This window comes from Podarcis melisellensis, assembly GCF_964234715.1.
Source record: "Podarcis melisellensis genome assembly, chromosome: 12".
Classification (NCBI taxonomy): Eukaryota; Metazoa; Chordata; class Lepidosauria; order Squamata; family Lacertidae; genus Podarcis; species Podarcis melisellensis.
The window spans coordinates 40,579,979-40,604,675 of NC_138544.1; the positions used below are offsets into that span (position 1 = coordinate 40,579,979).

Consider the following 24,697-nt stretch of genomic DNA (forward strand, 5'->3'; position numbering starts at 1 on the left):
GAAAAATATAGTAGTACATGCAAGGTACGTTAGCAGATCTGACAGGGGAGCTGGAGGAACAAAGAGATAGGTCTAATTGGAATGACTAGCTAATTTTTTACCTCTTGCCTAAAAGAACAGATTGGACCAGCCTGGATAGCTCAGTTGGTTAGAGTGTGGCACTGATAACACCAAGGTTGAGGGTTCGATTCCCGTATGGGACAGCTGCATACAGAGGTTTGGACAAGATGATTTTCAAGGTCCCTTCCAACTCTACAATTCGATGATTCATTGATTCTGTGAGATTTCTCAACACTCAGTTTAAGGCCCTGGCTCAGGTGTCCCATTTGTCAGCAATGGCAGTGGCCAGGAAACAGGGAAGGGGGTAATGGAACCCAATATGTCATTTTAGGCAGGCAGAGACTCATCAGATGTGCCAGGGTTTTGGAGATCCCATTGTCTCTCATGCCATGAGCCCTATGAATGACCATGCTCAAGGTAAGCTCACCAAATTAAAGAGAAATTAGAGGAAAGATCAGCTAAAAATTAATACATCTGCCTGCCAACAGGTGTATGCATGGTTGTTGTTTTTTAACACACATGCAATAGTGAGAGGGGAGATCAAACAGAAGCGTAGAGTAATCCATCACAGCAGTTAATTAGAGTAAGCATCGCTGGAAGAAATAACTAATCAATTATGAAATCAATTAGCAAAGAAGAATTAATTCCAGAGGGAGCAGGTGTTTAAATGCCGCAGGGAAAGTAAGGGAAGAAAGCAGACAAGGAGTCTGAGGTAGAAGGGTTGGAATTAACACAACAGTATATTCTGAACTACAAATGGCAATGAAAACTATTGAGTAAAAGACACACAACAACAACAACAATCCTGGAACTTCACATAAAAAAACAGTAAAATAAGGCCAGAACTGACCAAGTGATTAAAATCTCTTCTTCAAGAAAGGGCAGAAAAAATGAACTGTCACTGAAGACAAGAGGCAACTCAGAAGCCTCAGAGAGTGATGGCACTTTTCTACCTTTCAAGCAAGTGGAAGCATAATGATATCCCCCTAGGTGGTGTCCTAGAGGCCTCTGGAGAACCCTTGGGCTCCCATCATCCTCACATCACGAGCCTATGAATGCCTCATGGCATGCTTGTATCATGTTTCCTGCAACTAGCAAGTGTGTGTATGGCACAATAATAGTACTCCTGTGTGTTACCTGATAGTTTAAGAACACAAATTTGCAATAATCATCTAATGCTAGTTTATGTTTCTTCATACTTCTGTCATAGTCAAGCAGACGTGTTCTGGAATTAATTATATGTGCTTTATCTGTATAGACCAAGTCTGCTGTTCTTCCTAGTCTTCTAGACAAGAAATGGGAGATAACATGCCATGCTCTTTAAATTTAATAGAAATTCTTACATGGCGTTTTCATATGTATGTCATAGATAACATAGGAAAGTGAAAATATAAATTGAGGGTCTTCCATTTTAAAACAAAGCACAATAAATAGTTTTGTTTTTCATTATAGCTACAAAACTGATACTGTGGGTCACTGGTTTACTTTTACGGAAAAGAGATTTATGCTGTTGTTGTTTTGCTCTTGTTTAGATCCTTGCTTGTACAAAGATTACATGTCTGCTCCTGCATTTCTGCATTTTCTTTCATTTTCAGAGGCAAAAATAAATACAGCTCCACATGACAGTATTTTTTTTGCCTGTTGCAGCAAATCAGAAACCTGAATATCTAGTTTGTATAACTGTCATGCAAGAAAACAAACCCATGAGGATAAAGAGCTTCAATCTGAGTGAATCTTATACAAAGCTGCAAACAGTCCTATTTATCACTCCCTCTCCAAATGTGGATCCTTATGTAGATAAAACAGCACCATCCGTGCACAACAGAGATGTTACCAGCAGACCTGGGGAAATTTTCAAGTTTTCCAGAACTCCAAATACTTAGTGGGGGAAACCCCAAACAGCCCAATAAACACTGAGCATGCTCAGTGGCCATGGAATGCTAGCAGACAGCTGGGCAGAGGTCAGAAAACTGGGAGGTGAGAGGGTAATTGAGTATCCTGGGAAACGGCATGGCTGGCTGGCTGGCATTCTGACTAGAAATTTGTTGCTGATCTCACTGGTATATTTTGATGTCAAAGTCAATGCATTTTCTCTCTCTCTGGATTAGCAAACTGTGGACACAATCCTCAATCTGTTGGAGTGAAACAGCCTTGCTATTCCACTCAGATTCAACATGCCTACCAGTGGAGCATGACTGATGCTGCGATCATACCCATTTGTTTGGAGTAAAAATGGAATTGCAGGTACTCCTAAAAATAAGTAAGTTAAAGCTTCCAAAAGAGAAAAATGGTGCAATTTGAATAGCAACACGGGAGAAAAGAAACAAACTGGAATGAAGTTTCGTATTCAGTTAGAACACAAACATAATTTTATTATTCGCAGCCTTCTAAATAAAAGTTAAAGTTTGTTTACCTTTATATATTTCACTAATTTTTGAATTTGCCAATATTCCGATGGCAAATCAGTGTTAATCTCCTGGTGGCGTTCAGGTTGTTCATCTTCCTCTTCACTCTCTGAGGAACTTTCACTAACATCTTCAGACTTTGCTGGAAGCTTACTAAACAAAAAAAATAAAAACCACTTACATTAGAAAGATGAAATCTATCAGACAGTTCTGGTGTGCAATTTCATTCCAATGTGGTTTACAGAGAGCCCTTATGCATGCCACACTGAAATGGTAATCTGCATATAATGCATATTAGCAACCTTTCATGTAGGCACTGTTTATTATAATCGTAAAACTAGTGTAGCTGTTGGAACACTTGTTATTATGATGATTTATTAAATTTGTATACCGCCTCTATCCATAAATCTCAGGGCGGTTCACAACATAAAAAATACAAGCTAATAAAACACAAAATACCTAATCAAAACAAAAGCTAACCAGTAACACACACTGCCACACACATTTCATTCTGAGGACTTAAGTACCACATAACCAAAACACTTAAACATGCATAATCTCTGCAACACTTAACAGTAAGGTATACTCCATATACCAAGCTGAAGCTGAGACAGACTGGCTTAGAATCTGAGCTCATGCTCTGAAAGACAAACTAGACGTAGGTTGGGGACACATGGAGTGTCTCCTCACAATTTTTGTTTTTATTTTACCTTATTGCAGCATTGGGAGGTTCCCATGTGCCAACTTTCCCTACCCAAGCAGCTTTTCTCTTACATAGAAGGGGGGGGACATGGGCACAGTATTGTTCATTTGTGTGCATTTAGAACAGCACACTGAGGTGGGCAGAATTTTTCCTGGGAAAACAAAATGTTAAGTACACTCTCCCCACCCCCCAACCCATCTGCTCCACTAATATTATGTTATAGCTGTTTTATAATCAAGTTGGCTAGTTACAATAACTAACTTCATTATGTTACGTTTACACAATCCACTGTTGTGTCCCACACAGGGTAGGGGATATCTATTTATTTAACATCAAAATTATTTGTTTCGAACCATATTATTATTTCATGTTGATGAACTCTCTGAAATCAGAGAAAGAATGTGACTGACTATGACAACTCTTGGAAGGGAGGCATTCATTTGCTTTTCAGATTTTGATACCAGATCAGTCCCACAACATTAAATAAAATAGAGACACGGGGAAGAGATTACAAAAAAATTAAAATAAAAACTCGCCTGGAAGGGATACTTCAATTCCAAGAGCAAAGGCTTTTTAAAAAATCAATCTGTCCCTGTACCCTGGTTAAGAAATGTGAGCTAAGGAACTGTCTGTTCAGAGCCAAGTTACTGGTACAGTAAGCCAAGCAATCATCTCCTCTCCGACCATGATTGGAAAAATGGTAGCAGATGCAAGTATGAGACAATCCTGCCAGAACCAACAGGTTTATATTTTCAGCTTGGGAGTTCCCTCTTCGGTCATGCACAGGAGTGGGAATAACCAAAGAACTTTCCATTTCAAAAACAACCAAAGAGTCTCAGTTGATGATAGCACAGTCTAGTTTAGACTATTTGATTAGATTTTTTGCTAATTTGAGGTGCTGATATCACATAGTTAGCTTCCTGGGGTTTTTTTCCCATTCAAGGAAGAGGCATATAACATTTGATTGGGAGCCGCCCAGAGTGGCTGGGGAAACACAGCCAGATGGGCGGGGTATAAATAATAAATTATTATTATTGTTATTGTTGTTATTACACATAGAGATTACATACCCTTTACCAGAACCGGGGGATGTTGCTCCGGTTCTTTTCTTCCCTTCTGGAGGTGTCAGTTTCATTTCCTTTTCATCCTTGCTTTCTTTCCTTGCTTTGCCCCTAAATATTTAATTTTTGTTTGTTAATATGACATTCAACTTTATTGTGAATACACCATAAACGTGTGTGTACATAAATCTGGGAAATTTATTTGATCAATCAGATAGATTTAAATTGCTTAATGCCACCAAAAATGCCAAAAGATAACCTGTTTTTAAGGATATAATGCTCCCTGCCTCAGGATGTCTTTACAAATTAGCAAGAAGGGCTGCTGAATTTTAAAACGTTGCCCACAATTTAATGCACATTTAAATGTGCACTGAGCCTCATGATTTCAATGGACCTGATCACACTTAATTCTTTATTGGCCATGGTCATGATATTTAGCATGAAAACACTCAGTTGCACTTTTTCTTCTTTTTTCCAGCAGTTTTCACAACAATGCAGGCCATATATATATACAGTGGTACCTCGTAAGACGAAAAACTCGCAAGACGAAAGAGTTTTTCGTTTTTTGAGTTGCTTTGCAAGACGAATTTCCCTATGGGCTTGCTTTGCAAGACGAAAACGTCTTGCAAATTTGTTTCCTTTTTCTTAAAACCGTTAATACCCAGGGAATTTGTGCTTCGCAAGACGAAAAAACTTGCAGAACGAATTAATTTCGTTTTACGAGGTACCATTGTACGTGTGTGTGTGTGTGTGTGTGTGTGTATGATGTTTTGTCTTCTCTTGGAATTTTTTTAACCAATGACCTGCTCTTGTATTACACTTGTTAAGAAAAACACAAAACATTGCCCAATTAGAAAAACCAATTAGTTTTTAAAACCTCGAAATTCTTTAAAGCCTGCCCCCCCATTAATACAAATGCAGTGTGAGGGTGGGGCAAGAACTTAAATAAAGATTTGGACATCAAGGAGAGAGTGCAGTCCACAAACCTACTGAACTATTGGGAACCTGCAGATACGGACAATAACAGCATCCAGCAATGAGCCTAAAACATTCTGTTCTGACCATGACTTGGTTTGGCCTTGGTAGCTGGGCCATTTGTGTGTGTGTGTGTACACACACTATTACAGCAGGGTTGAAAATCACACTCATGGGCAATCACAGTAAACCTCCGGGAATAAAACGTTTTTTAAAAAATAAAAGGAAAACAAAAATGTAGGACTATTTAATACTACGTACAGCATTTTTCTTCTAGCTGGGCAAGTGAGAGAAGTCTCCCTGTGCCAGTTCTACTGACCACAGAAGCAAGCTGATTGTACTGAATCATTTGGAAAGAAAACAATAAAATTCTGAGAAAAGGACCACAGATACTGCATTACTGGGGAGTACTGGTAGTATTTCCTTAAAATACTAAAATATTTCCTCAATATATATTTATCTCCTTATATATATGGGGTGTTGCCCAGATCTTTTAAAAATAATACTTGAACTTTTTTGGGGGGGGGTGTTAAAATCACATAGTGCTAATTATTTCTTTTAAACCATTAATTTTAATTGGCAATATCTGTCAAAAGAATTACATACTCTCGGGAGCCAGGCATGCTCTTCCACTTAAGAGATGGTTCTAATTTCTTGCTCTCAGTAGGCTTGGTTTTTACATGAGGACTCTTAGGCTTCTCATATACATTCTTTTCTGCATAGTCGTAAAACTTTTGGGCTTGGCCATAATCATCTGCCTCAACCGCTTCCATATGTTGATAATGTTTTTCATACTTTGGTTCATCAAAAAAAGTATACTTCTAATAAGAGATGAAAATATTTGAGGGGAGGGGGGAGAACATCACATTTCCACATGAATAAAACATGCTGAAAAATTTGCAAGCTAAAGGAAATCTAGGAAGATTGGTTTTATAGGGGTTTTTTTCTGTTGGCATATGAAAAATTCCAGCATTCCTCCTGGTTTACAAAAGGGGGGGGGATACAACCTCCCTATTAATCAACACAAGATTAAAAATTAAAAATTTAACATTTTTAAAAAGAAAAGATTATGATTGGCAAAATCTCAAAATGGCGACAACCCAAAATGGATCTAATATTGACTTACTAAATAAGCTTGTGATACAAATATCACAAGTCATTAAGAATTTACGTAGATTAATATCCAGTTTTACAATGCAAAGTGGCTCACGTGAGGAAAATATAAGGAATACGTTCAAAACAATGCACTTGAAACAAAGCAAAACAAAAACAGCAGAGGATGCAGCTGGAGCAGAAGCCCAATGCAGCTGGTGTCAGAGAACTGCCTTGCAGGGGCCTTGAGAACAATGACAATTTTTGCTCCTAGTGAACAAGCCTAGGAGGCAGGGGAAATTTACCAAATGCAACTCGGAAGAAACGTTACTGAAAGGTTTAAAAGAAATTACCGTATTTTTTGCTCTATAAGACTCACTTTTTCCCTCCTAAAAAGCAAGGGGAAATGTGTATTGTGTCTTATGGAGCGAATGCAGGCTGCGCAGCTATCACAGAAGCCAGAACAGCAAGAGGGATTGCTGCTTTCACTGCGCAGCGATCCCTCTTGCTGTTCTGGCTTCTGAGATTCAGGATATTTTTTTTCTTGTTTTCCTCCTCCAAAAACTAGGTGCGTCTTGTGGTCCGGTGCGTCTTATAAAGCGAAAAATATGGTAAATTCTTAAGGGGCATTAACTATTAAACAATCTATAGTGCATTGCCATCGGAATGGACAGTGAAAAATGTAAAAAGTGGAAAACCTCTAGTAAAGAAAGCTCGCGCATGTTATATATTACGTATTTTGTGATCTATGCTGTAGGCTGCCCGGGGTCTATTGATGAAGGGCAGTTTATTGATGATGATATTATCACAGTCGTACCTCAGCTCCTGACAATCGAAAACCAGAAATGACTGTTCTGGTTTTCGAACGTTTTTTGGGATGCCGAATGTCTGGCGTGGCTTCTGCTATTGTTTCCGGTGCGCCTGCACAGTCATGAACCAATTGGAAGCCACACCTTGGTCTCCGAATGTTTCAAAAGTCGAATGGACTTCCGGAATGGATTCTGTTCGACTTCCAAGGTACGTCTGTATTATTATTATTCCTAATACACTTGTTCTAAAAACACAACGGGACCTAGCAAGTTAGAGTCTCCATATAGGGGAGGCACTTGGATTATAACACCCCTCTCTCTAGCCTATACTAGATTTGGGAAGTGTTTGGCCTTCCAGATGTTGGTCAGCCCCCATCAGCCTCAGGCAGCATGGCCAATGGTCAGGTTTGGTGGTAGCTGTAGTTCAACATCTGGAAGATCACCATGCATAGGCAAACTCGGCCCTCCAGATGTTTTGGGACTACAACTCCCCCATCAGCTTCAGGCAGCATGGCCAATGGTCAGGTCTGATGGTAGCTGTAGTTCAACATCTGGATGATCACCAGGCATAGGCAAACTCGGCCCTCCAGATGTTTTGGGACTACAACTCCCATCATCCCTAGCTAACAGGACCAGTGGTCAGGGATGATGGGAGTTGTAGCCCCAAAACATCTGGAAGGCCGAATTTGCCTGTGCCTGGCCTACACAGTAGTTGCACTTGGATGACCGTACATTGGCTTAATAAGTCAAAAAACCACAATAAACCACAACAATCACAGCAACAGCAGCCTATTCACAGCACGCCTTTCAGGACACAAACCTTCCCAAGACTGTTTGCAAGTAGCATTAAACTACTTTTTAAAAAAGTACCCACAATAAGCATTAATAATATTTTAAATGTATATAAACAAGTCTTGTGCTCACAGCCCTTTCCCTCCTCACTCCTCAGCATGCTTCACATATGCTAGGGTGTCTTCAATTAGCCATAATCTCCCATCACATCAGAAACCAAGTTCGGGGGGGAAAGCCAGGATTTTAAACCATATTTTGAAGTTGGTTTAGGGACTTGGCTTGTTCCAAACTTGGTGATGATATTCTCCCAGCTTGGATGTAATGGGAAACTAAGTGTAACTGAAGGCTTCCTGGTTTAACTTCGGCACAGCAAGAAAGATGCGAAGTGGTGGCATCTTCACAAACGAGGTCGTGGGAACTCTGTAAAATGCAGTGACTGAGGACTAAGTAAAATGTGATGCGAGACACATGTGCTACCATATCTACCAGCAGCCAAATGGTTTCCTCTCCACGTTGACTACTTCTGGGGAGTCTTCTGATATTGGCAAAAGGAACCATATTTCCTGGCACTGGAAAACTAATTAAATAATAATAATAATTCTGAAAATCTATAAAATACTCTGCCTGTATTTAGTTTTCAAACCGTTTTCCCCCAATACTACATTATACTATTTATTGTGTTTTATTGGATTTCCTATCCCATCTAATATGCCATTATATATCTGTAAGGAGATGCTTAAATATTTCCTAATGTTGAGTTACTGGGCTGCATGGACCTGCCTTCCTGGAAAATGACCTTGTCTGGGAACTGAATCCATGATCTTTCCCTCAGAGTCTAAGTAAAAAACATGAATTTACAATAACAATAACAATCTTTTGCATGGATTTTGACTACTGAGCAGACAGGCACTACTGTAGTCTCTATTTTTTTAAATTAAAAACAGAAAAAGAAAACATGTGGACATACAGAAATTTAGATTCTAACATGCGGCATAAAAGAAAAAAGCGAATACAAAGAAAAAAATGGAGAAAAATAAACCAGGTATATCCATCTCTTGCAGTGACAGCTAGAAAAAAAACCAAGAAAAGATCTGTCAATAAAGTAAAGAAGGGGACAGGCTTCAATTACTGGCTTCCTCTCATTATATTTTTCTTCTCTTTTTGTGTGCAGAAGTGCTATTCAAGAAAAAAATTAAAGCACCTCCTACCTCTGCCAGTATAGAAACCAACACTGAGACAATTAAGAGAACCTATTCTAGGGTCAATTACTCATATTCCACCCACATTCATCAGAATACAATATAGGTAGAACCTGAACACAGGAAGTTCTTAGGTAAAGGCACATTTATAAACCACAAAAGCACATCCACCCATCCACATCTGCAACTGTGTTTCATTGTTCCCAAAAGCCACAAATCAGATATGAATAAATATGGGGTGACAATATACAAAACACAGAAATACATCAGCTGATAATTATGTCTTCTGGATGCTTCCTCAAAGGAGGACTAGTGGAAAACGATGGAGGATGGCTCTTGTGCCTTCCTTATGGTAGCCTTATGCTTTCTGCGGATTTGTTAATTTCAGTTAGGTATAATTTCCCCTTTTTTACATGGAGGTAATCTAAAGTTTTCTCACTGCAATTTCATTTATTTTTAACGTACAACACTTTTATTTTGTTAATAACATCTCATCTTTTTCACTTTGTTTTATATATTAGTACTATATTCCATTTAACCTGTGAGGACTGAAACATACTGTTTTAAAAGGAACTCAGTAAGCAGGCATGTTAGAAGAAGCCATAGACCAGTGGTGTAGCGTGGGTTGTCAGCACCCGGGGCAAGGCAAGTAATTTGCCCCCCCTAACCCCTAACCTGCCGCCGCTGCCAGCTTCTTCTTGCTGCTGCCTGGGCTGGTCTGGTGTGGTTCTCTCCCGCGCTCAGCGCTGCGCTGGGCGGCTGCTGCACTGTCCCTCCCGCAGATAGTCCCTCGCTCTCTCTCCACACCGCACGCCTGGCACCCACCCCCTCCACAGTGGGCGGCGACCCGGAGGCTCGGATCGGATTCGCACAGCCAGCACTGCAGTGAGAGAGAGTGAGTGAGCCAGGTAGGGGCAGAGAGCTGCGAGCACGAGCGCCCCCCCAGATGTTGCGCCCGGTGCAGCCGGCCCCCCCTGCACCCCCCACGCTACGCCACTGCAACAGACAATACACCATCAAGAGAATTGCTTCTGTTTGCATTATTCATTATTGTTCTTCTCACATAGAAAGAAGTGATCTCTTGTTATCCATTGACTTTATCTGTGTTCTTTAATTAAAGCCTGAGGATATCAAGCTGTCCAACAGTAAAACTTGTTTACTGAAAACATTTAAAGCACTTTTTCAGCAGAGGCACACACATGGCTATTTGCTGTATAAAATACCGATTTAAGAAATAAAATGTTGCACTACAAAAAGTACTTCCATAAAAGGCATTAAGAGTTCTTGTGAAATGTTTAATATGCCCCAAAGAAACCATACATCCCAGGACATAAGTGGCACATAGAAGGGTGGCAAACTATCCATTCCTGAGACCGGAGTGTACAAAAATGAGACAGAAATAAGTTTATCATGTACTGTAAAATCAAGATAGTGAAGCTGCAATCCTAATCTCACTTATCCAGGAGAAAACCCAACTGAATTCAATGGGGCATATTTTTTAGTATACATATTTAGGATCCCAGGCACAGATATCTTTGCAATTGACCATTAGCTACTTCATTAACTTTGTCTCTAAGTTGCCACAAGAGTCTTTGTCGGTTCTGCTGCAAAACAGGGCTACTGCACCTCTGGAAATTCATTAACTTTCATGCATTTCAAAACTGAATGATGCGGCTGGGGGCAGGGACAGAGAGAGAACCTCAGTACTCTATGGTTCTACAGTCATACTTTCCAGTCATGCCCCCTTATTACAGTTCCTATTTCTTGTAGAGGGCAAAGGAGGCATCAAAGTTTAGTTTTCCCCATCCTCCAAAGACTGCACAGTGCAGTATACCAGTTTGTTCCTTAGAGTACTCTTGTACACTTAAGGCACAACGTAGGAGAGGCAATCTGAATGCACGAACAAATCACACTCACTGGATCAACTCGGATTAGTCTGATGCATATGTAACTGGGCAAACAGCTGCAGTTTTTAACATCAGGATCAATAAATCTTGAAACGGAGTCCTCCCAGCACTCAGAAAGGTAATAGATATTATCCAGAGCACGGAAAATTTCAGACTAAGAGAATCTACAGCACAGAAGATGAGATTTTTAAGACTCCAAAAGGTCTCTCTTCTTCCTGTTCCTCTTAAATTGCATGAAATGTGCAAACAGGAGGCAGTTTTCTTACCATATGCTGTAAAGCAAAATTATTCCAGACCTCACATGGTGGAGTGACTCTCTGTATTTCTGGTCGACACCATATATAACTCTTAAATGTGTTGGGCTTCAACAATAAACAGCTCTTTCCCACTGTAATACTATCTTCTTCTTAATTTTTTTTTTTTATGTTTGATAGGAATTTAAAGCAGACCTAGCAAAAGCATTAGCTTCTCTGTCTTTTCTCACCAGTAATCCAAGCACCAGCCTCCCAGTGCCTGAAATTATAAAGGCTAGTGTTTCTGGATGTATCTATAGCACACACATATATTCCATTTATACCAGGTTAACTATCTGCAAAGAATCCCGAGACTGAATTCTAATTTTGCAATACTGATGAGAATCCCCAGCATCTCCTCAAACACCTACAGTTTCCCAAAGAGAAAGCATAACTGTTGAATTACTTTTAAGTTTGCACTGTGGATATACTGAGAACCTGGGTCTCTGTTCAGGAAAAATAGACGATGGGACTCTAGTTTTTAGTTTTTAAAATATATAGCTCTAATGAAAGCAAACAGAATTGCCAGCTGCTTACCAAACATTCAACGTATGCTAGATTTGGCAGAATATTTAGCAGAATATTCCTTATCTTACAAAAACTGTCAAGTGCTATTGGAAAGCCAAGGCAATTCTGAATGAATTATCTAGGCAACAAGTTGCAGCCTGCATTTTCTTTACTTTAAAAATGCCCCTGGATTATATTTGGAGGTCCCAATTTAATAAGGAAACAATATTGTCTCTGGTAAAACGGAGTCCAAATCTTAAATTTCTCCTCAGATTAAATATCGAAAAATACAGTTTTCAGGAACTAAGTGTCAATTTAAATAGGCTCTGTATTTAAACAAATTTGTGTTTTTCACATCCTGTCATAAACCACTGAGTACAATGTTTCAGGATTCTTTAATATGTATCTGTTTACGGCAGCCTTGTGCTGCACTGAATGATGTCCCCAAATACAACAGCAGCTTTTAGGGGGGTGGAACTATGGAGGGAATGACAGCTAGGAGACCGGTGTTCATGAGCAAAACACCCTGTTGAAGCTGGCCATTAAAAAAAAGAAAACCTTAAAATGGTCGTGTGTCCCCCGCCAAACCGCAATCACTGAAAACCTGAAGACAGTAGTCTGCTATAAGAACTATATGACACTGTTAATTATAACCACTGTGTGAATTTTACTCTAAGGAATAAAATGTGTTTCTTATCCAGAGTAGCCAGGAATCCTTAGATTTTAGAACTACTTAGCACGGTGGCAACACATGCTGTGTGAGCTGGAAACACCCTGACTGTGTCTGACGTTTAAACCAAAGACAATTCTTGTAAAAGGAGAAATATTCCTTTTATTCAAATCATAAGGGGCAAAGCTAAAAAGAGGAATGGTTTTGATCACTGAATGCACTGTCAAAGACAGTTGACCTTTTTCATTAAAATACGGTATTTTCCTGCTTTAAGAATTGGATGTCTGCTCAAAGAGAAACCATGTGTAGGACTCTAAAGGAAGAGCAGCAGCTATTTGCCAATTGCTGCAATCCTAGGCAAGCCATGGAAATAAGTTGATATAGCTTCCAAAGAAATGTGCTTAGGATCTGGGTGAAAAGTCCAGAACCAATGCAATGTATATTGGCAGAAGTCCAGGCTTACAAAAGAGCGACCCCCTTCAACAACTTGTTTATCTGACCTACACATGCACACACTGCCTTTGTCGATTTAGGGGAAACTGATGGAAGAGAAGCCACCATCACTGGAGACTGAGACATGCCGACCGGGTGTCCCTGCTGACACCTGACCCTGTCTCGCTCTATCTGGAGCTCTGGTGGAGCAGGTTCAGCCTCTCCCCAGCCAGCCTTGTGTGTGCCTGTGAGTTAGGTGTCCCATGTGGCACGAACCAAGCTGGTGAAAGGCTGCTTGGCCTCTCTTGGAGCAACAGCTCCCCACTCACCCCAGCCCCCTTCCTTCCATGAGCAGCAAAGGCCCCCAATGCTTGGAGCCAGAAACCTCATTTGCCACTTCTTGCTTCCTGGCCTGGGGTGGCCCCCAAAGGTGAGAGACCCCCCCCCAAGGTGTGGAAGTCAGGTAGAGGGGAGTGGCAGTGCAGACTCAAAGGCAAAAACTGTAGACCTGGCAACATCTTTAGGAAGACTTACAGTGAGAGGCAGGCAAAGTTTCTGCCAAAAACTGCCCTGTGAGAAGAGTCTTTTTCTTAACTTGATAGTCTTTATTTTGCTTTATTTGTGGGTTTTTTTAAGGAATTAAATGTTACTTGTATGCTGCCTCAGAAAGACTTGTCTTCTGAAATATGGGATGTAAATAATTGTAATAAGGATAATCCAACATTTTTCAGTGTACAAAATCCCAGCAATTTTTTCCAATAAGCCACAATAAGCCTTTGACCAGGGATCAGCAAACCTTTTCAGCAATGGGCTGGGTTCACTGTCCCTCAGACCTTGTGGGGGGCCAAACTATATTTTTTGGGGGGGGGATGAATGAATTCCTATGCCCCACAAATAACCCAGAGATGCATTTTAAATAAAAGCACACATTCTACTCATGTAAAAACATGCTGATTCCCGGACCGTCTGCAGGCCGGATTTAGAAGGTGATTGGGCCAGATCCAGCGTCCAGGTGTTAATTTGCCTACCCATACCTTTGACTAAGGCTAAGTATATTCAATCTAAAGAGCTCTTTTCCTGCTCTCACCTTCTTTAGTTGGAAGTCAAGGGACTATATTACACACTTAGGAAACAATTACCTTTTAGAATTGTTTGCATAACTTGCAGTTCTACTATTTTGAACACTGTGCTTTTATCCTACGCTTTTGGAAACTCAGATTTCATTCATAATGCAAAATAAAACCAGCTCAATTCTGCAAAAAGGTATATAGAAACAGATAAGTCACTAAGACTTCGATCCTATATCCATGTACCTTGAAGCAAACCCCAATGAACAACTACGAAATATATGATTGTATGGTAAAACTTATTTCCATATCCCTGTAAGCCAATCATTTCTAATATTTTGTGTTTCTGTGTATGTGCTGCTACCACCTTGGGGTGTTGCTGCTGCTGTTGTTTTACAATCAGTGCGTAAATTTTATGGAAAAATAAATAAATACCATCCTAAACATAAAAACAATTCAGCTGTGTATCTCTGCAAACTGTTATGACAGGTTATTGGGGAGTAAGTCTGAAATGCATACCTGTTTAGCCATGTTTTCTACAAATGTTGCTGATCTTTCCCTTAAAAACGTGACAAGATCTTTGTATATGTCACTCATTCTCTCGTAATTGATTTCATTCTTCTCTTTTTCCCTTCCCTGTAAAAAAAGTAGTTTACTTACTTCCCAGTCTTGCATAATCTCACAACCAAAAGGTTTCAGTCATCAGAATCATAGACTTACAGTGAAATCCTATGTATATCTGAGACATAAGCTCTGTTGAGTTCAACAAGACTCCCTAATATAGGTGTTCAGGATTCCAGTCCTTGCCTTGAAATAATTCAGTGTGGTTCAGTCCACTCTGCCTTGAAATTGCTCATGAGGCTGAAGGTGAGTGCAAGTTGCTCAACACAACACTCAGTGCAACATCAGTCCACTCTTTTCTCTCATTTGCTACAGTTTATCTCAGCAGTATAATTCATTCATTCATTCATTTATTTCAACAACTATTTTTGAGAGTTTACATGTATCTTCTTGATAAATCATTATTGTAATCAGAGAGCAATTTGTTTCCTAATTTATAAACTGAGGTATAAAAAGCGTAACATTAAGAACAACAAAAATGTAAAGCATGCAGGAGGTGAAATAAGCATTAAAACATCTGTGTGCTGAGTTAATTTGGTATTTGAAAGCCTCCCTAGTTTTAAAAAAAGCTGGAAATTACTCATGTTGGATAGCATGACGTGGACCTTTAAACACGGGGGAGCATTAGTTTGAGATACACATTCTCAACTGTTTGGAAATATAAGCCTAAATAGATGAGTCACTGAGCACTTTCTTTGGTACAGTCCCTTTTCAACCTGTGTAAAGGCCTTCAAACATGGCTCTCCTAATTATTTTATTGAAATTTTGTGCTTTTTAAAAAAACCTTATATTGTACATATTTTTTGGAAACATTCCGCCTCTCCCAAGTTTGTCACATGCCCCCTGGTTGAGAAACACTGATCTAGGTTAACTGACCTGTTCCCATGTTTGGTTCAGAACTGGCTGCCCATAGACAAATGCAACTAATCTGAAATTTGGGCATGTTCTTAAATATAAATGTCATCAAGGTTTACTCTTGAATATAAGTATTACTTACTCCATTTAAAAATACTCCTGCCGTGCTGCAAGTGACGTACATAAGATCTGTGTCAACTGGTTTAATGGCCAAATAGCAAATTTCTCCATGGACTTGTCTCCAAGGTGGGGCACGGCATCCATTTGAAAATTCATAGTCTGTAATCAAACAACAGCAATGTTTAGCCCATATCTGTAATGTAATTGACTAGCAAAGAGGCATGAAATCATTTAATTAAAATAGTAAATATTGTTAGTATTAATACAAATGAAGAGTGAAATCCTGAGATATTTCATCAGTCACTTTGGAGCCCTTAAAGAAGGACATGAGGGCAAAGGCAGAGTGAAATTCCTGCTGAATGGATGCTGATAAAGCATCTGACAATATAGGCACTAATATACTAGTCTATATTTTCAATGACTAGGCAATTACAAAACATGATATGGATAAAAAGTAGAGTTTGGACCTGATGTATATTCCAGGGATTCAAGGACTGCATCTTCTTTTGCTCCCGAGAAACGTTTAAGGAGTTCTATTTCATTTTTCACAACAGCTGGAGTTAACCTCACTTCTCTGTAATTAGAATAAATGAGTTATATTCTAATAGTCAAGCAGATATTTATAGTATTAATGGGGAAGAAAGGAAATGTTGGGTCTTTCTTAAACCAAGGCTTCCAAATGGACACTTAATATACCAAACAAGGCCATTCAGCTGTTGCAACCAGGTCACTAGCGACAGTGTTGTTGTTCTTAAATTTAATCACATTTTTCTCGGAAAGGGAAAATCTGGATCTAATGGAAAGTTTGAAATCATATAGGTTTCTGTGGCCTTGGGCACTATATACTGCTCTCTCAATTCTGTGGATCTCTACAGCTGGCATTCAGAGTCATATTGTTCCTCAAACTGTAGGTAATATATAACCAGCATTAGTAGCCATTGATAGCCTAATCATACGTGAATTTGTCAGATCCCTTTCTAAAGCTGTCCAAGGCCACTACTATATCATGTGGGAGTGGATTCAGTTGTTTAGAAATAATTCATTTTGTCTGTCCTGAACTTATCTTAAGATCATAGCCACGTGCACATATTTGTACTGCAAGATTATAGAAAACATTTTCATACCTTTTATTTTTGCAAACCTGAAAAAATCCCTTTCAAATTACTTGGGTTTCAAATTAATAAAGTTAAGTGTAAAACCTTCTTTGCTAAAACTAGTGTTTTTTTCTGAGGGTACGCAAGGGAACGCAGTACTGGCACCTCCCCCCATGTTAAAAGTGTGACACTTACTATAACATCTTACATAAAGGAGGTCTACATGAGAGGTTTAGGTTTTGGCATGATAATAATAATAATAATAATAATAATAATAATAATAATAATAATAAATTTTATTTATATCCCGCCCTCTCCAGCCTTAGCCGGGCTCAGGGTGGCTAACAACAATAAAACAGTACAAAAGTACAGCATAAACAACACTCTAAAATCATTCATTATAAAATTAATTAATTCAAGCCACTGGCAGCCATTGGGCCAGAGCTCCGCGAAGATTGCCGAGGGAGTCAGGCTGTGCCCTTGCCAAAGGCCTGGTGGAACAGCTCTGTCTTGCAGGCCCTGCGGAAAGATGTCAAGTCCCGCAGGGCCCTGGTCTCATGAGGCAGAGCGTTCCACCAGATCGGAGCCACAGCCGAAAAAGCCCTGGCTCTCGTTGAGGCCAGCCTAACTTCTCTGTATATATATACTATACTATATATATATATAGTAACAAATACTGAAAAACAAATCTGAAATACACTCACTGTGAAATCTGTTTTAAAGAGCTATTAAGTAGTTGCATATCCAGTTGCTGGAGAAGTAAGGAAATCTTCATTTTCATTTCATTATCAGAAGCCTCTTCTTTTTTCATTTTGTCTAGTAAACGAAGCATGGACATATCCTCTCCCTCAATTGTCCCATAACCGGGGCCAAGAATTTTCACAATGGGATCTCTGTTGGCTGTAAAGAATTCATAGTAGTGTAAGAAATTCAGATAAACATCACACCAGGAAGTTAACAGGCAAAGTTCACATGAAATAACTTTGCATGATTAGCACAGGGTAATGTTTTTAATAGGCCTGAAGGTTACTCAATTTTAAAATAGTTTTTGACTTTACAAAGATAACTATGGGATTCCCCTCACAGTTAGTCCTTGTCATACTTTATATTCTTTCTAAGGCAGGAATAAGGCAAAACATGGATGGGGTCAAAAAAGCTGCATCCCTGTATGGTTGAGAAGCTTCCAGTTGTGTGGGCAAATAAGTCTTGAATACCTTCAAGGCATGCACGAGTTTCTTTTAGGCATTTTTCTCCAGCGACATGTAGCAAACGAGACAGTTGCGCAAAACTGCGAACGCTGATAGTTGATCCTTTGAGCAGGAGCAGTGGCTGCCCATCTTTGTCTAATTCTTGAGACTTAGCTGTTTTTTCACTGGTAGAATAAAACAACAACTTAATATGCAAGAATTCACAACAACTAGATTTTTTTTTAACAGATCACACCTATGAAAACCATTTTATAATAAAGCATACATAGCATTGGAAAAAACTGCGAGAGAGACCTAAAGTTGTGATATGAACAACAGGGAAAAGTGACATTGAAAAGATTAAAACTTCTGCCCACCCCAGTTCACCTTCACACAAACCATGTAGGTTGAAGGTGGGCTTCCTATGTGATAGCACATCTCCTTCCAGTCTACGAGAACATTTCCAGAGACAATGTCAGCTTTAATCATATGTTTGTAAATTGCTGAGATGTTACAGGTATTCACTTAGCAGTTGTAATACAGCAATTGCTAGTAAAATACTCACCATTATGATTGTGGGGAAGGGGAAACATAAGAGAGGACTCATGTATTGACACGTGGAAGCACAATGTATCTGTGTCTGGCATATTATCTGAAGAGGGTTATATGGAGGCCTCCCAGGGACATGCTCTGTCCTCATCTCAGGAGTCTCAAATGCACAACAACACTTCACTTTTCCCATGGGAGTGAGACCAGGTTTCAAATCCCCATTTGGCCCCTGGGTGACCTGGGGCCAGTCAGTGCATCTTGGCCTAACTAACCTATCTCACAAGGTTGTGGGGATTAAATGATGATGAGCAGAAAACTATGTATGGCACCTTGAAATTCTTGGAGAAAAAGGTGGGCTATAAATACAATCAATAAGTAAGATGCCTAGTCACTTATATCAGAGATGACAGAAGAGATTTGCTAGGGAGTACCTTTAGGGCAGTGGGTGGTGCTGTGGTCTAAACCACAGAGTCTAAGGTTTGCCGATCAGAAGGTTGGCGGTTCAAATCCTCGCAATGGGGTGAGCTTCCATTACTCGGTCCCTGCTCCTGCCTACCTAGCAGTTCAAAAGCATGTCAAAGTGCAAGTAGATAAATAGGTACCGCTCTGGCAGGAAGGTAAACAGCGTTTCTGTGCGCTGCTCTGGTTCGCCAGAAGCGGCTTAGTCATGCTGGCCACATGACCCGGAAGCTGTATGCCGGCTCCCTCGGCCAATAAAGCGAGATGAGCGCTGCAACCCCAGAGTCGGCCACGACGAGACCTAATGGTCAGGGGTCCCTTTACCTTTACCTTAAGGGCAAAGGTTAAATGTGCATCTTGCCCCATTCCCTGTGATCCCTGTTTCCTAGGAGGTGTATGTTTTCCCTTTCCTAGCGGTCTTGTACATTCCAGTTGACTTTTCCACAGAATGTAATGGGAATGAAACCCACTGGTATCTGCATAATTTGGCTAGTCCGGTCTGGGTTGCACCTCTTCTTCTTTCTACCATATAAGTCTACCAAGGAACTGTGGTTTACTGTGACATACAAGCCAGGCCACTGCATCTCCTGGATGTACTGCACACAATACAAAAATTGCAAGAGTGATGCAAGTTGTTTAAAAAGAATGTAGTAGGAGTATTCAAGAGGCAGAGGGATTAAAACTTGCTTCGGACAATGCTTTCTACCCTTCAGATACCTATGGGTACAACAGAGCCAAAGTTAAGATTTGTGTTCTATTGCATCAATGACAGACAAAGTGCTTAACTTTGGTTGGGATATCCCCTTTGCTATTACTACAAGAATTGGTGAGCTTTTGTCACCATGAATCTATGCACAGGCTTGTGAAATCTATTGAATTCCGGATGGTGTGAAAATGTAAGTGCAAAGTAATAGAAGGAGGCTCCAAAGGGGTGGAATGGGAAGTTACAAATCACAACATAATGTTTTCCATTTTGCCTACTTCCTACAGTATCTATACACAGAAAGCAAGAAATGTTGATATGTGATAAAGGAGTGATAAAGAACAATAACCTTAATGGGCAGGCTTCACTTTTTATACTTACATTATTTCAGAAATGGTCATTGACCTTGGTCTTACCTGACTTCATAGCCTGACTCAAACATTGAAGGCTCTAGTTTTGTCTGCCATTCAAGTGGTTCCTTAAAGACAAAGGCAGCTTCTTGAGGATGTTTGTTGCTAAAGCTTTCTGTAAACTTAATGATTTCATTCAAAAGTGATTCATTCAGTGGTGTGATTTCCAATGTTCCCTTTCCAGAACCAGCGGCAGTCCACTGAGCTGCTCTTGTCAATGCTACTCCCATGGCGTAGGCTCATTCCAGGGTCCTTTCCCTTCACAAAAGGAATATAGAAAACAAAAACTTAGCAATATATTTTGTATATAGAACTACACCAGGGTCCAATGAAGATAGATTTTGCTGTTGCAGCAAAAATGCAAGGTAAGGTGGCAAGTCTTAAGGCAGGGGGGACAAAGCCATGCACATCTCCTGTCACGCAATTCTCTCAAAACTGCTTACTACTAGATTTTATAAATGCAGTAATCCCTAGTCCTGCAGAATCCCAGCACACTCTGTAAAGGGTATTGATAGCTGTAGGAGAGAATTTTAGCCCGTACAGCTTTTCTCAGCTGCACTTGTACACATTTTACCTGGCTCAATTTCCTCTTCTCCGCAGTTTTTTTTTTTTAAGGTTAAAAAGACATATTTTTGGGGGGGGAATAAACAAGAGTTTCCAGTAAATGGAAAACAAACCGGTGTCCTAACAGAGTTCATAAACAACACTGATAACAGCAGAGATACAACTGACAAATATAGACCAAGAAGGCATACTGTCTAAATACAGCAGTGCTTTAAAGTTTTCATTTTCAATATAGTTAATACTGTACAATTAATAATTATTATAAAATCTTTGTCATTGAATATTACAACATTGCTCCAGTGTGCATCCCTATCTGGAAGGGGAAATTGTGTGTGGAAATAGGTGCTGTGTATGCTCCCTTTAATTATTATTTTTTATATCTGAAATCCATTTGAATGTGGGATTGGACTCACTCCCATCTCCACCAATGGTGCAACCCCACACATTCAGGAAGCAAGCTGCACTGAGTTCAGTGGAACTTACTCCCATGTAAATGTGGAGAGGGTGGCAGCCTAAGAAGGTGATTGGCAGGTTTCCGTGGAACACTATTGGTTGTTCCATGTGTCCTCTGTTGAATTGCATGAGAGATTTACAAGCTAACATTTCTATTTATTTCAGCATTGGCATGAATTACCCCACCAAAAAGTTGCACAGTATAACAAATAAACCATTAAAACATGGGGAAATTATTAAAATCTCAATACTGAACACTGAGATTCCAAAAGGACAAAGACACATCAGTCAGTGACTGCCAGTCAGTTAGGCATCTGAAACAAATGAGGCCATGCTACCGTTGTACTGTGGCTGCAAAGCATGATGCTCCAAATTTATACCATAAGTAAATGGACGCTTCATCATAGTGTATAACCAGCCAATATTCTTACCAATTATTGCACACACCCATTCATCCTTAAACAAACCCAACTGTACATAGTGATTCTTATTTATAGAATTTTCTTTTCATGTCCTGATCCTTTTGCAAGGCACTGTGTTGTTTTCAGCATAAAATCCATTTTTTTGTCTGCAGGCACTTCCATTGATATGGCTTATGCTTTCGTTGATGCATTCCAGCTGGGAGCTCCCATCTGTGGGCATTTTTCTTTTACTCTGTACGCTTGTTGGTAATTCATCTCTGTTCCTGTTTATTGTTGAATCTTCTAAATCTGTGAGGATCTCATCAATCTGATCAACTACAAACTTTGCATCTTCCATAGTGAAGCACATGGGTGGCTTAAATTTCAAGATGTTTCGATAAGGTCCATTAGCACTCAGAAGAATCCTCTGTTCTTTCAGTTTGTAGATAATATGCTGGGCCTCAGCAGTGGCAGGCGTTCTCTTTTGTCGATCCTTCACAAGATCCACTCCAACAAACAAACCAACACCTCTGACAGCTCCCACCAGTGGGTGCTTTTCTTTTTGTTCCTTCAGTAGTCCAGTGAGATAGTTTCCAACACGTGTGGCATTCCCTTGGAGATCTTCTTTTTCTATCACGTCCAAAACAGCCAGTCCAATTGCACAGGACACTGGGTTGCCCCCAAACGTATTGAAGTACTCCAGTCCACAGGCACCAAAAACTTCCGCAATCTCTCTGGTGGTAACTACACAAGACATGGGATGGCCATTGCCAATTGGCTTCCCCACAGTGACAATGTCAGGCACAAAGTCTTCGCCTTGTAGCTGGAATCCCCAGAATTTTTTTCCAACTCGACCAAAACCGACCTGGACTTCATCAGCTATGAAAACTCCACCCGCTTTGTGGACAGTGCCTGCCACTTTCTGGAAATAGCCTGCAGGTGGAATTACTTGGCCTCCGCAACTCTGCATGGACTCAGCAATAAAGGCTGCAATCTTGCGGCCGTTCTTCTGAGCCTCTTCAATTATCTTCTTCACATCATCGGCATAAGCGCTTCCTGGGTCTGAATGGTCCTCTCTATATTTTCCTCTGTATATATCTGGTGAAGGAGCCACACGTACAAATTCCGTTTTGGCCTCTTTCCCCAGCTGATTAAACTTATATGGACTGATGTCAATCAGCGATGTAACATGGCCGTGATAAGCATGGTCAAGTGTAATCACGTCTTGGTGGCCCCTGTATTGGCAGGCCAGGCGCAAAGCGAGATCATTTGCTTCAGATCCAGAGTTCACAAAGTAGCAAACAGAGAGAGGCTCTGGGAGGGTCGCGGTGAGACGCTTGGCATACTGGACCAGATTGTTGTGCAGGAAGCGAGAATTGGTGTTGAGTAACTCCATCTGTTTCACCGCAGCCTTGACCACATCTGGATGGCTGTGTCCAACATGTGCTACGTTGTTAATGCAGTCCAAGTATTTTTCTCCATTCTCATCAAACATGCACTGCCCACGGGCACACACAATCTTAATGGGGTCCTTAGCAAAGAAGACCTTGCACGAGGGCCCGATGTGCTTCTTCCGCAGCTCCAGCGTCTCTGCCTTGCTGTACATCTCCATCGTGCCTGCTCTCTCTCTGCTGCCCCGGGGATCTCGCCCTGCGCTCTTCTCCGCAGTTTTTAAACACACAGGTCTGCTCTTTTTTTGCACCTAATGCACAGGATGCCATTACCACGCAGTGAGGCTGGTTACTGATAGACTTGCCATATGTCAGGAAAATTCCTGACATGTCCCAGCTTTCGGGTGTAAAAATGGCGTCAGGCGGGAACATTGCCAAATCGGCAAAATGTCAGGGGAAGCCCTGTATGTATGGCAATGCAATGGAAAAAGCAGTGGAAACAGCTCCAAAACCTCCCCTATTTTGGGGGCAGCAACTTTGCGGGTGTCGGGAATTTTACTTTTTGAAATATGGCAACCCAAGTTACTGAACTTCAGGTTGAGCTGGGAACTGAACGTGGGTCGTCCCATTCTAAAGCTTTTTTTAAAAGGCAAGAAAACCCAGCACTTGTTATAGCAAAGTACAATCAACCATGGACTTGGGAACTGATAACAAAAGTGGGCAAAATGTAAGTCACCACCACACCAAAAAAAAAACCATTTGTAGGGGGTTCCTTCTCCAAATTATCCAAAAATTTAATCTTCAACTAGTGGTTCAGGAACTACTGCTGGGTCATAACAAGCACACCACCCCTCCAGAATAAATAGCAAATCAAGTGTAATTAAGAAGTGGACCCCAAACACATGTTAGGTTGGGGCAAAAGCTCTCTCCTGGGTCTGAAAAGGCTGAAGATCACTGTTCTAAATATAGTGGTGCCTCGCAAGACGAAATTAATTCGTTCCGCAAGTTTTTTTGTCTTGCGAGTTTTTCATCTTGCGAAGCACGGTTTCCCATAGGAATGCATTGAAAATCAATCAATGCGTTCCTATGGAAACCGCCTTCAGACCAGGTCCGGGGACAGTCTGTCCCCCGACCTCTTCTGAAGGCGGGGGGGGGGGGGACAAGGGCTTTTCTTCCCACCCCCAGCATTTTAAAAAACCCCGGGACAGCAGAGGACTTCTCCGCTGTCCCGGGGTTTTTTAAAATGCTGGCGGGCGGCAGCGAAGGCTTCCGCTGTCCCGGGGCGATTTTAAAGCCCCTGGGAAGGCAGGCGGGGGGAGCAAAGACTTTCGCCCCCCGCCAGCCTTCAGAAGAGGTCCAGGACCTCTTCTGAAGGCTGGCGGGGGGCGAAAGTCTTTGCTCCCCCCCGCCTGCCTTCAAAAGCCGTCCGGGACGGCGGAGAAACGAGCTGTGTTTCTCCGTTCTCCCGGGAAGGCAGGCAGGGGGGAGCAAAGACTTTTCCCCCCCGCCGGCCTTCAGAAGAGGTCCTGGACCTCTTCTGAAGGCTGGCGGGGGGCGAAAGTCTTTGCTCCCCCCCGCCTGCCTTCAAAAGCCGTCCGGGATAGCGGGAAGCGCTTCCCTGCTATCCCGGACTGCTTTTAAAATGCTGGCGGTGGGGAGCAAAGCCTTTCGGCCCCCGCCGGTCTTCCTGGACCTCTTCTGAAGGCCGGAGGGGGGGGAAGGCTTTGCTCCCCACCGCCAGCATTTAAAAGAGGTCCCTGGAGATTTCCCTATGGGCTTTCGTCTTGCGAAGCAAGCCCATAGGGAAATTCGTATTGCGAAGCGCCTTGAAAAACGGGAAACCCTTTCGTCTTGCGGGTTTTCCGTCTTGCGAGGCATTCGTCTTGCGGGGCACCACTGTACCAGCCAATCTCTTTAG

General features: G+C 41.1%; 1 protein-coding gene and 1 pseudogene across 2 annotated transcripts in view; both read right to left on the reverse strand.

The window, feature by feature from the left end:
- The window catches only part of ODAD2 (outer dynein arm docking complex subunit 2), a 154,546-nt gene that overhangs the window by 129,021 nt on the left and 828 nt on the right, over positions 1 to 24,697 (reverse strand). The window contains exons 2-10 of the mRNA XM_081930928.1: positions 19,977 to 20,228; positions 17,877 to 18,034; positions 17,367 to 17,562; positions 16,036 to 16,142; positions 15,591 to 15,727; positions 14,492 to 14,608; positions 5,811 to 6,025; positions 4,239 to 4,340; positions 2,474 to 2,618 (exon numbers count right to left, since the gene is read on the reverse strand). Of these exons, the coding sequence (XP_081787054.1) occupies positions 2,474 to 2,618; positions 4,239 to 4,340; positions 5,811 to 6,025; positions 14,492 to 14,608; positions 15,591 to 15,727; positions 16,036 to 16,142; positions 17,367 to 17,562; positions 17,877 to 18,034; positions 19,977 to 20,200 (1,401 nt within the window). The 5' untranslated portion in view covers positions 20,201 to 20,228. The remainder of the gene's footprint in view (positions 1 to 2,473; positions 2,619 to 4,238; positions 4,341 to 5,810; positions 6,026 to 14,491; positions 14,609 to 15,590; positions 15,728 to 16,035; positions 16,143 to 17,366; positions 17,563 to 17,876; positions 18,035 to 19,976; positions 20,229 to 24,697) is intronic.
- Positions 20,611 to 24,697, reverse strand: part of LOC309353232 (ethanolamine-phosphate phospho-lyase pseudogene) — a 359,600-nt pseudogene continuing 355,513 nt past the window's right edge. Inside the window, exon 2 of the transcript XR_014173352.1 lies at positions 20,611 to 23,016. The product of XR_014173352.1 is annotated as an ethanolamine-phosphate phospho-lyase pseudogene (transcript). The remainder of the gene's footprint in view (positions 23,017 to 24,697) is intronic.